Source organism: Heliangelus exortis, chromosome 3 (genome assembly GCF_036169615.1).
Source record: "Heliangelus exortis chromosome 3, bHelExo1.hap1, whole genome shotgun sequence".
Taxonomy (NCBI): Eukaryota; Metazoa; Chordata; class Aves; order Apodiformes; family Trochilidae; genus Heliangelus; species Heliangelus exortis.
This window is the reverse complement of record NC_092424.1, coordinates 45,106,871-45,123,675: the sequence shown is the minus strand read 5'-3', so window position 1 is coordinate 45,123,675 and position 16,805 is coordinate 45,106,871. Positions and strand designations below refer to the sequence as shown.

The window sequence follows — 16,805 nt, the reverse complement described above, 5'->3', positions numbered from 1 at the left end:
TGCCATGACCCACCAACAGAACCTATCTTTTTGATCCATACAGAGATACGAAATCATCAAGGGAACAAAATCAATACAAGCTGACTCTTCTCTTAAAGCAACCACAGCTTAGTGCTGTAATCAGTGGTAGTCCTCCTCCAGCAGATCCTGATGCTGGGAGGTAGTTCCAGTAAACACAACAGAAGACATTTCTCAAACTTCCATGTATTTCAAAACAAACAATCCCACCTCCAAAAAAAATGTTCCTTCTCTTACACCCCAAGGCCATCCAAAGGATTTTCCAAGGGGAAGGTTGTTTGTAGTAACTGTCTGCTGCTTAGACAAGAAAAACTTATTAACCTTGATATAAAACATCTGTTCAAGATACCATAAGGCAAATGATCCACAGAGGCAAAAAACCCCAAACAAATCTCAAATGAAAAAAAAAAAAAAAGTCTGGGAAAACTTAAAAACTGGACTTTCAAATAATAATTTACCCCCAGAGTAATGTGAAGGTAGAACTGTCAAAATAGAGAAAATGGGTGCTTGCAACTCCAACTAAAGAAAGAAGCCCACACACAACAAGGATAATTTGGATAATTCACTTCCTGCTGTGAAAGGGCTATCAGAGCACATGTAAGATGTTTGAAATGTGACACTTCCATGAAAAGACAACAGACAACATTCAAATGGCATCGAAATTTATTACAAAAAAACATGTTCAGCAAATATCTTTTAAAAATTATTACACACTATCTTCAAAAATGAGCATTTCTCCCAAAAACTGGTGTTTAGATTTTCGTACCACGCTCAATTTGATCACCTTAAACATTGCATCTGGAATTGTCATAGCAGGGACCTCACTACCTCAAGCAAGGGTAGGAACAGTGGATGAACATTCATCCCAGTCTATCCCCTTCCCAAGCAGCATCAACTTGCTGCCCAACAGTTCTTAAGCAGAGCCCAATTGTACTGATCAGTGCAATACCTTTAACAAACAACCTTCCCTAGGTAAAGATGTGGCTTAATGGCACGTACCATGTTCTGTGCCATGTTTACAACAACAAAAGTTATTCCAGAGATAAAATTCTAATCCTACCTATGCTCAAAGTGTTGCATTTAATAACTTAAATTTGTGGAGGAAAAAATAATAACAAAAATTGCCTGCATCTAAAAGTACCTTTTCAGGCAGGTAGAAAATTCTGGTCTGCAGTTAACCGATACCAAAAGTCAAGGTGAGAAATTCTGGAGTGAAAGGAAAAATGGCACAAGCCACTTTTCCACAGAGAAGTTTCAGGCTTCACAAGCATACCAAATTATTTTTATTAGTATCTATCACTCCACTCTTGTAACCATTTTCCCCATCCTTTCAGTGCATCCTTGAACTCTTACTAAATATCATCTCCTCCACCTGGATAATTCAGCTACCTTTTTTAGAGTAGGTGCTTCATATCTTCTGCTACCTGACAAACAGACTCCTAAGTTATTTTTAAAATGCAACAAACCAGTATAAAAAATAGTATGATTCAGTCTGCAGAATGAGATGGCACCAAAACTCGTCTCTTTTTCCTTCTTGAGTCCATAACTCCACTCCTTAACAAGTCCCAGATATGACAAGATGGTGATCATTCCTGCTTTAGAAAGCAAAGTCTAAGCAGAGCAGATTAGATTTAGGAAGAGGACAAGGAAGGAGAAGAGTTTTTACCAGGAGGATAAAGCAGAAGAAAGCAAAATGAACAAAGATAGATATACCTACAACTACATGTAGGGAGCAGAAAGAGACATTTGTGTTTGTCCATCATTGCCTTGTCTCTACATTCTTCAGTGACTGGCAAATTGTGAGAGAGAATATCTATTTTGACCAGTGTCACTGAGCTGACGAAAAAACTGAAGAAGTTAATAGCTTCTGACCTAATCTGAAGGGCTGGTCATGACAGCATAGGACCCATCATATCTGGTCATCATTAAAATAAAAATAAGTGGAGTCTTGTGAGACAAAACTTGACAGTTAAAGCTACCTACAAAAAAGTCAAATAAAACCCCCCACAAGCCAAAGCTGCTACTAATGCTCTGTAGGCCTGTCATTAAAATATTAAAACTTAGGCAGGACTTCACTAATAATTTTTGGAGTTTTACAAACACCATGCTCCAGAAGTGTTTCATCTCAGTACCACAGCTGTACAGTTCAGCACCCCTAGCTCCACCAGCAGGGCATTCCCTTTTATGCAAGAACATAAAGTGGTGAGGAATTACTTAAGATCTCCTACTATTTTCTAATAAAATTAAAATTGTTAAGACAGCTAAAAGTTACAGAAAAGCAGAGCTGCGCCAGCAGTTTTCCAGTGATGACCTGACATGGTTTTTCCTCCAACTGACATCCAAGTAGTTCTGTAGTTTATATCCAGTTTATATCCAGGTCCAGCACTTATTTCAAAAGTGACTTTCTGTACCTTGTGGTACTCCAGAGACATCTGAAGGATGGAAGAAAATGGTTAAGGAAAATCATTAGCTTATACATTATCATAGCATTTATTTAGGTTTTCTAAATTAAGCATACGCAGTTGGAGAAGAGGAAAGTAGAAACAGTGTCCTGCAAGAGAGCCTAGAGGATCATTTTAGACGGAAAATCTAAAAAGGAAAGATCCAACATGAAACATCAGAAATACAGTGAAGGGAGCTGTGAAATGCAGTCATGGCATTCCCTGTTTGGAATCTTTTCCTTGATTTCCATTCTCAGTAAATCTGTGTAAAAATCTTTATTGTGTCTTCATTGTTAGGAAGACACCCAAAAATTCCATTCGCCCTCCCCAAAAAACACCAATAAGCCACTCTCCCTGATCACCAGATGGGCTTAATTTCCTTTCTACTATGTTGGGGCAGCAGAAAATAAACAAAAAAGCTCAACCATCCTAAGGCAATAATGGTCCCTTGTGGTAAACAAAAGGTACCTCTAAATATCCTCATCAAGGTTTGTTAAGGAGTGAATTACCTTTTTTTTCCTCCTTGTTTTTTTGTTTGTTTTTGTAAGAGACAGACTTTTCACAGCAGAATAAGATACTAAGAACACTTTATTTATTTTAAAGAAAATTATTTTCAAACAGATAAAAGAAAATATGAACAAACAAGAATTTGTAGGTACCTAATATCCTTATTTTTAAAAATACTGACTTTTGGCTTTAGTAAAAGGACATGGGACATTAAGGTCAGTGAAGTGTCACCCTCGAACAGCAATACAGTGCAAAGGCCCACCTTACCATACAAGATTGAATCAGGAGCTATTTCACAGCTTAATTTGTATAAACTAACTGGTGTCTTTAAAACTGAGTAGAAACAGGCTTAAAATGACTTTAACAGCTGATATGTACCTGGAAACAGGTCATTGCTTCAAAGGTCATGAAATGCCATGTAAAACACTCACATGGTTTGCTATGACCATGAACATATTACAGTAAGGTGAGACATTTGTTTTTCAGCTTTGTAGGCTTATAAGTCTTGAAGCTAAACATTATGGCCAAATCCTGCTTGAGTTTATTTGACTTTGATATTTTTCTCCCACCTACATGCTCCATTCCATGCTGTGGTTTGAACACCAAATTTATTGCTTAGCACAGATGGAGCCAACTATCAAAGAGAACGGGACTTATGAGGAAAATGGCAATAGTATCAGAAAGCTGTAAATAAAGGAGAAAGTAAGAGCAAGCAGAGAGAACTTCCTTGCCCATCCTTCCTACTCTCTTCACAGGCCTACCAGAAAACATTTTCTGCCCTGTTGGCTGCTTCCCTTCTGTTGATCTCATGGTTGCTTTCACAGGACTTGATAGTATTTCTGTGAGGTAAAGAAAAACACTTTGCAAAAAACTGGCTTGCTGAAGTATTGAGACAGGGAAGAGATGAGTAAACAGAGGCACGTGATGTAGGAAGAGCTCAATGACTTGAAACAAACAAAGAAAACAAAACAAAACAAACAAAAAAAAAAATTCAAAAACCATAATATGACAAATTTTGAAAAATACAGCCCTCTGTGTGTGTGTGCCAGATTTATTAGATTGCAGACTTTTTGGAGCAGGGACCATGAAAGACAAGGTGCTTATTCAGTGCTCAAGTGCAAGCTTGCCATCAGCTGAGGCTGCCTTTGGACATGACCTCATTGTAAAAACATTACTCTTGATCACAGTGGTCCTTGAAAACTGCCTCCTGGCTAGCTGATTCTTATTACAGATTTCACAGTAGTTATTAGGTATACGTGCATCTGTGTTTTTTTTTAAAAAAAAAAAAAAAAAAAAAAAAAGATACCTGGGGAGTTGCAAGGGGGGGAGAAGAAAAAAAACCTCATCTGAACAGATGATCTTTACAGTCCCCCCTTCCTGCTGCTAGAAGCTTCCCACTCAGCTTCTGCTCCTATTTGTTCATCTTTCTCTGGCAAGAACTACTCTTAACTGTGTTAATTTTCCTTTTTGTGGGTTAATGTTGGATAAGGCACTTGCGATTGCCCTCAACTAATAGATTTCTAGTGACTGACTTCACTGCACTCCTGGCAGTAAGTAGGGCATATTTCTTGAACCAGGGTCATTTTAAGGGATTCCAGAAAGTACCTTCAGACATTTCATGGCTTCAATTAAACAGCTACTTTCTTGGTTCTATGCAGGATTTTGAGCAGGAGGACAGTGTCTTCAAAGGGAGGCCACTCTAGCATACTAAGTGAGAAACAATTCAAAAATTCGAACAAAGCATGAAGCATGACCTTTTTTCATTTATTTATTTAAAGCTAAACTTGGCAGATATGAAAATATCCAACTGTAGTTAGACAGCCATGATCTCAGCCTCTGGCTGTGCAAAGACATCTTAAATCTGTAGGTTCTGTGCAGATCCAGAGGATTTTTGCCAGAATGTTTCCTGAATAACATTAAATACTCCTTCACATTAAGCTTCAAATTTTTCTTCTTCCTTCATAGCTCATTATAATCCCAAATTAAAAATATATAATGCTTTAGGATTAACGGTGATTCTGTAGTTTCCCAGCCAAAAAAGAACTGCTATCAATCTTCAATGATCCAAAAAAAGGTTAAGTGTCACACATCTTCCTTTAAAAAAGAGTGAGGTGCAGCCTATTCCTCATTACTCTCCATTTACCTGTGACTGATACAAGGAAATGGTGAGAGGACAAAGTCCTACCAAGGAAAATGTTGGAAGCACCCAAGGCCCAAGTTGCAGTTGCAGAACGAATGGCATCTTTCAAGAGCATTCTGTAAGGAGCTGCATACCAGAAGACACTTTCCTCCTTAGCTGCAAAGGCCTAGATAAAGGATTACCTAGATGTCTGGGCCCTTCAACACCAAACAAAAACGTTCTATGCAGCACATATATGCATAACTGCATCAATTTCTTCCCCCTCTTAATCCACCCCTTCCGTGGATTTGGCAGCTTCACATCTTCATGGAAATCTTTTCCAAAGCTGCACATGCAGCATTAGCAGAGGTATATATTTAGGTTTCTTTGCAAGTACTAACTAACTGCTCAGGACTGAGGCTTTCACAGAGTAGACAGGAAAAGATGACTACTTGTAGCTTTATTGCTATCTATGCAGAATAACTGCAGTGGGTCTCTCCTTCCTCATATGTGGCAGAAGAAAACATGTGGCTAAGTCACAGCTTTCTTCCTATTTAGTTTTAAATCTGTGGAACTGTATGCTGCCACTGTGGATGTTCCAGCTGTAAGCTTTTCATCTAGTCAAATGCTTGTGTCTTGTGTTCAACTCCCTACCTAAATCTCAGCCTGTGATTCTTGCCTACGGCACTGAAATCCCAAGTGCTTTCAGACTTCCTCATGCTATGGCAAGCATTTACAGTTTGAAGCTAATGGGCTATATGGGTCAAAGGATAAGTGGTATCATAATAACAAATGTTCAAATAGGAACCTCTGCAGAAAACTATCTGGATCTTAAGAATTAGTGTATTTCAGGAACCACAACCAGAACCCAATGGAATCCACATGATTTGCCTCAAAACCCTCCATGGGCCACAGCAGCATCTCCTGGAATCTGAAGTTCCATTGCAGAAAAAATGCTACAGGTCTTCACATATTGTAAAGAGAACAAAATAAAATAAAAAAAATTCACCAACATCCCTAAAACACTGAAGAAAAGGGCTTTGAGTTAACTGATGCAAAGATTGGCCTGTGCAGCATTTTTTGCATTTCCAAGATACTGAGCTTCGTAAGAAGCCAAGCCTTTATTACACTGAAGGAAGAGCAGCAGAGTAGAAAGAACTGTCTACAGGTCCCTCCACACAACTGAGGATCGTTTTCATGGCCAGCCATGGTACAACTCTGTAAGCCCTTTTTTGATTTGGCCTTGAAAGAGACTAGAAGCACTCATGCACTCTTAAACAGATTGCAACACACATCTGAAAAGCAGAGGGAAGGCCATTTATTGCTTCTTGACAACCTCTAGATGTGAGTTCTCCTGGTCCCATTTCTGGCAAGGTCACAACCTGTAACCTGAAATTTTTTCCTAAGACAGCAGGACAACTTGCATGAGCAAGTTAAAAGAGAGACCTACCATCTGATCGCACTTGTTTGCAATCCTTAGTTACAAAACATAACATTAGAAAGTGATTAACAATATACAGAACAGATCTGCAAAGCTTGAATAATAATTACAGACAGTATAAACCCGTATTGGCTGTAGCCAAGCTAAAGGAAATGTGACAGAAAAGTAATGCAGATGAATAAAGACTAAAAGTGAAAAACAAATTGGACTTCCCATGGGCAAGATCTAGAAAGCTAACCTGATAACAAACAGAACTGAGCAGTCAATTTGCTTACCTTGCACAGATATTAGTTTGTTTTGCTAACCCAATAGCTACATAAAGATTTAAACAATTGCTTAAGAATTGTTATGAAAAAGGACTATTCTTGAAGATAGTGTTTTTCCTTCATTTAACTTATACTCATTTAGAAGTTGCCTTCTCCAGATGGCTTGACATCTTCACTGTCATTTTTCTACCTTCATGTCTAAACTGAAGTAAGCTTTCCCTCGAAGGCTGGAGAACTATTAGTGCTTTCCAAGTACAATGTCAGGAATATCTTTGTTTCCTATCTCATTTCTTGTAATTTCCATTTCATAGTGCTGTCATCTACGATTCCTCCATCTCTGATTTGTATTGTACTGGGGTTTATTTTTAATTCTCCTGTATTATGACTGGGCCCAACATCAATAGAAAAACAGTGTAAGAATCACTCTATTACCAACTGCCTCTCAGCTGAGACACAATGCTCAACTAAAACACGGTATGGATGTCTTTAATACAGCTTGACATTCGAAATACAGCTGCTCATTCCACATGTTAGCACTTACTAGGAATGAGCTCAGGAACACAAGCTCAATTGCCCAATGAGTAGGCACACCCTAAATGTCAACATTATTACCTGTCACACTGCAACTGAAGTGATCAGCACACAAACTGACTGTATTCCAGCCCATCAAACACAGACATCACCCCTCTCCTCATCCCCCAGCATAAAGCCAGAACTGCTGCTCACTGAGCTGCCAAGGTTTCTGCGTTATCACTAGTAACTTAAAACCAGAATTATGCTCAAACAGCACAAAAACTTTAAGGCCACGGGGTAAAAAAGCAAAGCAACTTAATTAATTAAAAAAGCGCTTCACTAGAGAGGATTAAAGTCTTTGGTTTTGCATATTAACAACACCATGCCTTTAAAAATAAATATATCTGTGTTTTCATGGCACTCGGCTTGTGCAACTCTCTGTTCCTGTACAGAAGCAGTGGACTCAAATATGTTCAGAACTCATGGCAAGATGATATCAATAAAACCCAACAGTGTGTTATCAGTTGAATGTGGACACCATAACATGGAGACAGGGACTCTCCCTTGTATATTCCATAGTAGGGGTAGACATGCATTCCTTGACTGACCAGGAACAGTAAAGCAGATTCATTTATGTACAGAAAGAGGAGAGTGGCTAAGAAAAACAAGCAGAAACAATAAAACACCTGGGCAGTATATCCAGGAGATTTGCACAGATTTTCGTTCTACCAGAAATTAAAGGAATCCTGCAAAGTTTTTACATTTTCAGTTTCACTTCTTTTATAATCCTCTCACCTTTAAGACTGTCCTTTCTATTTTGCTTTTTCTGCAGGTTTTAGAAGGCATCCTAACAGCCTTTATTCTCTATTAGCCAGAGTCTACATTACCCGGAGGCAGAAAGAACCTCTACAAATCAGGGGATCACCTGGGACCAAGTGGGGGCTGGGCTCTCCAAAAACTAGTCCAAGCCCTCTGAGAAGCCTCTCAGGTTCCCAGCGCAGTCAGGGAGATGTCACTACTGAAGCTCCTTTTCAGAGCCACTCTCTTCCCTCTGACTCTTTAGGTAGGGAGTCAGCAACTACTAGGTGTGGATGCAGACAGCTGCACAGCTTGACTCCATTTAACATCATTTGCTCCCTTGAGTTAACACTGGTAGTGAAGCATCACCATCTGCAAGCTGGGGGCAGCCAGGAGGATGGACTTGCACTCACAGCCAGGTGGAAATGGGGCTACAGCACCATCATCACACTAACTACCCTACAACTTCACAGAGCCCAAAGCAGTGTCTCAAACAGTTCCTACAAAGCTTCAAGAGATGCTTTTCCTGGAAAGGCTGTTTATTTAACCAAAGTCACATTTCTGAAAGTCACTCAGGAGACTTGTCCACTGCTTTTTGCTGAAATTTCAGTTCCTGACTCACTAGACATTTTTATAGCATTCCCATACAGACTACATGACCAGCATCGCTGAAATGTCTAAGTGCCCACAAATAATTAAAAAGTCATCTCCATTTTTAAAATGTTTGGATCCATTTATTTATAGGGCAAATCAGTAATTCACACAAAGTCACACTTTCCAACCAATGTAACTTAAAATATCACCACTTTCCCTATGGCTCTGCCTCATGACATCAGCTGGGATTGCTTTATTCCCCTAGAACACAAACAGTGACCACACATCTTGCCAGCAGCAGCTCAAGACCATGCTGTAATAGGGCAGTACTGCATGGCTGGACAGAAAAGTCCTCTCCTACACACAAGTGCCAACTCAGCAAAATGCTCAAACATCAGCCTTTGCATTTTATTTCAAATAAGGCCCACAAACTTATACCCAGGCACACTCTAACATACCTTTCTGAGACAAATGGGAACAGAAATGTTCCTCAACAGGCTTTGGGAGACAGTGGATGGAAAGGCAAGTCAGCAACAGAGGAAGAGAATTTTTCCAAGGAGTGCATACAACACTATTTCACAGCATATATATCTTGACCCTGCTCTTTCTTCCCAAACATTTTGAATTTTCCTTATTTTTATATCTTTCCAGCACTCGCATTTTGCAGCTTCAGATGCATTGAAGTGGGCTGGTAAAACTGTATTCCTTTTCAGTATGTTGAATTTGATCCTTTGAACCCAAAATTTAGACCTCAACTTAGGTTCGGAGCTTCTGGCAGGCAGATCCTTATTTGACTGTCTCAGGAGAAAGAGATCAAAAAAACAAAATTAACACAGGAAACTAACAGTAACCATTGAGCTTATGAAGCCTTAAAAAGCTGTTGCTTGGGGGTTTTTTTAATTTTTTTTTTTTATTATTATTATTTTAAATTTTTTTTTTTTTTGGTGACAAACTTTTTCCTTTGAACAGTGTAAAAAGAATCACTTTTTTTTTCTGTGCTGTTACAGTACCAACACAAAACCCAAGCTGTACAACAATTCCTTTCTCTTTCATATGCCTTCACAAATGCATAAGCCTCTGTTGATAAACACTTCAATGAGTAGCCAGATATTCCAGAGTGGGATCCAGGGAGGGCTTGTTTTTTTCAGGGATCAGTAGCTAAGTCAAAAGAAAAGAAAGGCTCTGACACAGAGGATGGAGAAAAAGAAGTATGGGAGAAACTGAAGCCTCAGATCACACACAGAAGTGAAGAACTGCTTTCCTTTTTCACCTGTATCAGAGAAATATGAAGATCAACAACAGTGCAGAGCTCAAGGGAATCCCAATGGTCGTTTGCATGGTAAAACAGCGAATGGAGTAAAGACTAATTGTATTGATGAAGACTGAGCAGGGGTGGGGGGAGAAGCTGTAATTCAGGAGCAGGGTTCAATTCTGATTTCCATTACATCAATGTAAACCTTGAATAACAGGACAGAACTTGGTTTTCAACTTCGTTTTCAACTTGGTTTTCAACTTGGTTTTCTACGTCTGATGATCCCAAATTAAGATTTAGTAACCATCAATAACTTAATACCGAAGTTCAAGAGAAACATGAATGCTATTCACATAAATCATCTAGTATAAGTCAGAGAGGATGGTATAAACTCCTCCCCCTAGTAATTACTAGGGAAGTACCCTTTGTATATGTGACCCTTCTAGAGTGTTTTGGTTAACAATAACTAAGACTCCAAATCCTGCTATGCACACAATTAACTTTTATATACATGGACTGTCCCATTGAGCTCAAGGAAATTAATCCCACCTTAAAAGTTACTCCTGGGCAGACAGGAGTTCAACTTTGCCTCTGGAAGAGTTTTGCAACAGCCCTCCCCTTAGAGACCAATTTTGTAAAGTGCAGAAAACTCTCAACTATCACTCAGATATGTGACAATAGAGGCCATTCAGCACTCTGAACAACTGGATCATAGGGCAGTTGGAAGGAGAAATCTATTTATTTATCATCACACACAATCCAAACAGAGAAAGAGCAGCCCAATGAGAATTTAGAGATTCTTCCTTCCCCAGTTCCATCATGCTCAAAAATCTCTGCAAGAGAATTTCCAAAATAGTGTATTATACTACATCCAAGAACTGCTGTATAATTGTGACCAGCATTACTGAATAATTTAGGCACAATATCATGTTGCATTTCGTCCTGAGAAGTGTCCATGTTTTATTTGTCTGTTTTTAAAACAACACCCTCCATGTTTACATCTTCCACACTAGCTTTCAACACATTCACAGAGAAGAGGATCCTTCTTCAAATCTTTTGTTCTACAATTTTGAGCAAAAGGGCTGTTGAACCAAGAGAAAACACCTGCTTTAAATGCAACTGGAAAATATTTTCCCATTTGACTTGCACTGAAGCCTGAAAGATGTGCTCAAAAGGCAGGAGTCATCTGCTGAAATACAGTTGTCTACATCCATGCTAGATGTTTGGACTACCTTTATATTCAGTTGGCAGAAGCAGCACTTCTCGGATCTGATTCTGCTGACTAAATGTAGACTTCCACTTCAGGAAGAGATGAATTGCTTCCTAGAAATGTTCTGCTTCCTGACTATAAAGGGAGTCCAGAGAACTGTGTTTCAACAGATAAATCCCACTTTGTCCATGCTGGGTATCACACTGAATGACCATATGGGGTCTCTACCAGCTTTGCTGAAGTTTCTGCCATGGAGACTGGGACAAGCAAGCCTCTGTGGTTACCCTAGGCTCTGTGCAGTCAATGGAAAGGAAGGGACACCTCCAAGAAGCAATTCAGCTGACATAAAAATCTGGATTCTCCCCACAGATGCCACCAAGTTTCCACCAATTACGGGAATGAGCCTCAGGAGCTCATATGGTGAAGCACTTAAGTGCCTTGAGTTAGACAGGTTCAGGTACTCTCCCTGTTGAGAAGGTGGGACATGTTGAGTACTCTCATCCCTGAACTCCTCTCCACACCAGTGGGGATTGAAACATATAGCTTCAGACCCCATAATAAAAGACAATGACATAGTATAGATTACAGAGTCCATAAAATACTTTGAAGGGGAGTAAAAACAAAAGCATACCAGGGAAGTTTGAAAAATCTGTATCATGGCCTACATAGTGTCTGTCCACCCACAGCTTTGCCAAGTAAGGATATATAAGAGCTGAATGAAAATCTGCAAGCACACACTTCAGGTGGCAAAATACCCAACTAAGAATTAGTCTGCCCTCTCAAAATTTAAAGACAGAGAAGATTCATCTGTTAGCAACAGAAGCCCTCAGCTGACCAGGTGACACAGAGACATAAGATGGCAGACCTGGGTCCAGCCTCTTGGGTACTCACACTCCCTCGTTAGCTGAGGACAGCAGGACTTCTGCATTTGACTTCTACATGAACACAGGATTTGGCAGCCTCCAGAAATCTGAGCTCCCTATTTTTCTTCCCTTCGTTTACTAATGCCTGTTTCCCCTTCTTTGCCTCCCTGCTCCCAATGGACACACATTTTAATGCTAAAACCCAGGAGTTACATGGCTTTTTCCATACTTCTGGGCAAATATTACACACTCTCCCTCTGAACTAGCAAGCATGCCTCCTCTGCAGAGGTAGTAAACCTGCTGGAAGACCACAGTGCTTCATAGTGAAATACTTCAGATTAATAAAAAAAAAATACCTGCACATCGCACTTAAGTAAGCTTCATATCCACCATCTCAGACAGAAATACACTCCCTACAACATTGTGATACATTGCACACTTGCAATGGTTTCTACAGTTACATAGTCACAGAACATGTAATTAACAAATAACATTCCTTCCTGTAAAATAGAAGAGAGAAAATAAAACAGAATAAAAGTTAAAAAAAATAAATTTGAGCTCACAAATAAAACTACATTTTTAATTTAATTTCCTCATTTACTGTGTCAGACGACACAAGCCTGGACTACTTAGGTGCAAACAGAGGGTTTTAATCAGTTTGATTTACAAAATATTTTGTCTCCCCTTACAAGGAAAATGATACCTTATTTACTCTCTTTAGATGCACATCAATGCTTTATTAAATATTTTGTAACCTTCCGTTTCATTTGTCATGTACACATTGAGATCAAGAAAAAAACAGTTCTGTTTTAAAGTTACATTTTTTTCTCATTCTTGTTACATAACCAGAAGTGTTATAGGAAATACTATTGTGCAGTTAAAACAAAAAAGAAAAGATAGAAGAAAAAAAAAAAAAAAGAAAACCTGGCACACATCACTGCATCACAATAATGTGTAAGGTGCTCCTACACCCACTATTGGCACACATTTAAATTAAAATTATATGTAACCTGTAGCCAACTTTCAGGCCTCTGCTGAATGCCCTTTCTGTGTTTAACCTCCTCCATTGCTGACAAAGATGTAAAATTTTCCAGGTTTCCAGCAAAATTCCACATTGCAAAAACACTGAATGCTGCCATGCAAATAAAATAATTCACAGGCTCTTTAAATGTCCCTCCCCTGTCAGGACTGGTCTTAAGCAGAGAAATTATAAGAAAATATGAACACAGATCTTATTTTCTTGTGGAAGAGCCAAGCAATTCAAAACCAACAACCACATAAACCCTAAACCATATCTTTTGAGAGAGATGGTGAATCACTACGAGTGCTCCTTTCTAATGAAACCAGAAGTGCACACCAGCCACTGTGTTGGAGACATTTCCTTGCAAAAAGCAAAAACATCCATGGTGGCAAGTGAATTTCACGATCTGTGTGACTTCTGACATTATGATCCTTCACATCCTTTACAAAAATGGGCCACAGACTCCATGTTGGAGAACACACTCATTCCATCCCTCTCTCTTCTGTGTACACCTGCCCGGGCAAAAGCACCCTATTTCTGAACTCCAGCATGCCCAGAGACATATTCACATCATCATCTGAACCCACCACACACCCATTATCTCCCACCAGAACCATTTGCAACTGCCTGAAACACTTCTCTGAATCCAACCAGTGTTTTCCTCTCCTCTCTGCATTACATCCACCAGCCCAGAGCCCTGTAGCTCAGCTTTGTTCATCTGGGCCCACTAAGTCCAAATAAACACAAAGGAAGGGGACCCACTGGGCTGGCTGAAGGACAACAAGAAATTTCGGCTGCAGGACTCCTTCACACTTGTGTGCACAGTTGCTTTTTACACCACCCGGCAGCTACATTGATATTATCTCATCAAAAAGTACAGAGCAGCTTTCACCACAGATACTTGGAGCTTGAAAATTACAGCAAAGCAGCAAGGCTAGGGAAAAACCAACTTTAGCTGGATGCAGAGTGCGCTGCAAGTGCAGCATCTGAAGCCTCAGTGTGATGCAACCGAAATCATACCAGGGACCAGGGCTTGCTGAAGGAATCTAGACCCACGCAAAACCACAACATACATATTAGATGCCTATAGCTCATTCATTGCCCGAGCACCCTGCACACGCAGATTTACAGAAGCTACAGATCAATGAGGCAGAGTGGCTATGCCCATGCCAGCAACAAAATGCAGTGGGGAAGGGATCCTGGACCCCTCAGCAGACCCACCACCCTCCTCCGCCACCCTCCCACACCCCTTTCCCTCTCCCCTTCCCCTTAACCCTTCCCCTCTCAGAAGTTCCATGCCGGTGCAGTGGGAGCAGCCCTGCAGTTCCAAGCCCGGTGGTGGGAGCAGCCTGGCCTAAATGCCAAAGTCAGCCCGGTGTCGGTGGGCTGCGGGAGGCCAGCAGGGCTGAGGCGCCCCTGCAGTGGGCTCCCGGCTGCCAACCGCCCGGCCACCTGCAGGCCTCCGCCACCCTACCTTGCTCCTCGCCGGCCCCAAAGCAGGCTCTGGGGTCCTCGGGGGGGAGCCGAGCTCCGCCGCCCTCCAGGGCTTTGCGTTTCTTCGACATCTGGTCGGTGTTTGGGAGTTGAGTTTCTCTTCTCTCTCTCTCTCTCCAGGGAGATGAGTGTTATGTGGAGAGAGAGGGAGAGTGTGAGGGAGAGAGAGACACAGGGAGGGAGAGAGAGAGAGATTGAAAGAAATCGCTGCTTAAAGAGAGGGGAAGAGACTTTGGAGTGGCTGGAGAGCAAGTAGGAGGCAGGGACTAAGTGGAGAAATCCTACAAATCACAAGCCCATCAATTCAGCCCCATGTCTAAAGGGGCTGCTGAGGTCTCCCCCTTCCTTGCTCATTCATCTGAGTGTAGTGAGTGAAAATTAAGGAGAGAGGCAATAGCCCTCTGTTGTTTTTCCAAATGTTAGCGGGTGGTGCTTTTTTTATTTATTTATTTGCGGGGGGGAGGGGGGCGAGAGGGGAGGGGAAGGAGGTTGCTGCTTGATATTATTTTCCCCTGTTGGGATTCCTTCTAGTTAAAAAAAAAAAAAAAAAAAAAAAAAAAGGCAAAACTGAATGGATGGAGGGGGAAGCGGTGGGGGGAGAGCGGGGTGATGAGAGGATTGAAAAGAAAACCAGGAGCAGAGGAGGAGGGATGAGAAGAGCCTGCAGGTGCAGGGAGGCTAAATTCCCTGCAGGGGTCATGTGCTCTGGGAGCCGGGGATCCTAGGCTCCCCGGAGGCTGCCGGGGCCGGCCGAGGGCAAGGCGCTGGCGGCGGCGGCGGGCAAGAACGCGGCGCGGCTGGCGGGGGTGGCTCGGCGGGGGCTGCGGCCACCCCGCCCGGCACCTGCGGGAGCGTTGGCGCGGCGGTGCTCCGCCGCCGGATGGGAATATGCACGAATAACTCGCACCTTGTAAACTCCGCCGTGAAGTCAGTACCCCTGCAGTCAAGTCTGTCGGTCTTTCTCGCTCCCTCTGTAACCCTTTCAGTCCTAGGTACGAGATGTTCCGCTCCCCCAGGGAGTCCCGTCCCAGCTCGCTGCATCCCCCATACCCCGCCACCTGCCCCCTTTCTTGGTGGATATCAAGGCTCGCTACCGGGTATTTATTCGCGGGGGGGAGAAGGGGGAGGGTGAGGAAGGGGGCGAGGACACAACTTACCCTCCAAACTATGCACAATCTTGTCTCTGCTTTCCCCTTCTGATCAACTTTAAAGAGCAGATTCTCAGTCCGGGAGTCAAAAAGGCAGGGGAGGAGAGGGGAAATGGTTTAGGAATTGCGGCTGCCAAGCGGGTGAAGTTCAGGGCACAATCCCGGCTCTTCCACGCTCCAGCAGCCCAGCATCTTCCCGGGGTCTGGAGAACAAGGTGCTCAACAAGTCTTCCTTGTTACCCGAAATTGATTGATGATGGCTTTCCCGCCGGGCTGTATTTAACAAAACGACGCAGAGAGCTACTCTGACGAGCACGAATTTTTAGAGCTTGCAATATAGCTGCAGCTTTAATTTATCTTTCTTGCTCTCTCTACATACGTACAAACACACATACACACGCACACCTGTGTATGAGTGTATGTATATATAAAAAAAAGATATAACTCTATCGATACAAAGCTGGGTCCACAGGCTCTTAGAAAAGCCTGCCTGTCGGCTGCGTGGAAGTTAAAGAGTTTTTCTTAAGCGAAAGGGGTTGATGCTTGGACACATCTCACGTCCAACAGGAGGCAATGACGTCTGTAGCTTCATTGCTATAACAGCACCAGGGCTGCAATTGCCATTCACTGAAATGATAAGGGGCGCTCAGACGTAAGCAGTCTGGACCTCTAGCAAGAGACTGAAGCGAAGATGATTTTTCCCCTCCCAAAACAAATAATGCTAAAAAACACCTAAGGAAAGAGACGGGGGAGCAGGGAAAGGAATCTAGGTCTTGCAGTCACACGCTTCTGCAATATGATCCTCTAGCTCCAGAAACATTTTTTTTTTTTTCAGCTGACTAGACTTTGGGAAATTTCAGTGTATTACGATTGCTCGGGCGGGGGGAGGGGAGGTATTTTTATAATTATTATTTCTGTCTCTCTTCAAGCAAGCATTGATGAAAGCCGGGTAAAAGTGCCCTCCCCCTATCTTTCCAAATATATTTAGGCTCGGGTACTTGCTGAAGTGTTTCTGGTGTATGGCTAGATCTTAAGTGGCAATTTCTTGCTGTATACGCTGTAAATTTTTTTTTTTTTTTTCAGCACTGGAAGGTGCTTACAAAGGGGGCGGGGGGGAAAC

The 16,805-nt window shown here is 41.7% G+C and overlaps 2 protein-coding genes across 2 annotated transcripts in view; one reads left to right on the top strand and one right to left on the bottom strand.

Annotated features, from left to right (window-relative positions):
* PDE10A (phosphodiesterase 10A) overlaps positions 1-14,660 on the bottom strand; it is a 361,597-nt gene extending 346,937 nt beyond the window's left edge. The window contains exon 1 of the mRNA XM_071740425.1: positions 14,518-14,660. Coding sequence (XP_071596526.1) covers positions 14,518-14,608 — 91 coding nt within the window. The 5' untranslated portion in view covers positions 14,609-14,660. The remainder of the gene's footprint in view (positions 1-14,517) is intronic.
* Positions 1-16,805, top strand: part of MALL (mal, T cell differentiation protein like) — a 373,008-nt gene that overhangs the window by 169,475 nt on the left and 186,728 nt on the right. The window lies entirely within an intron of this gene.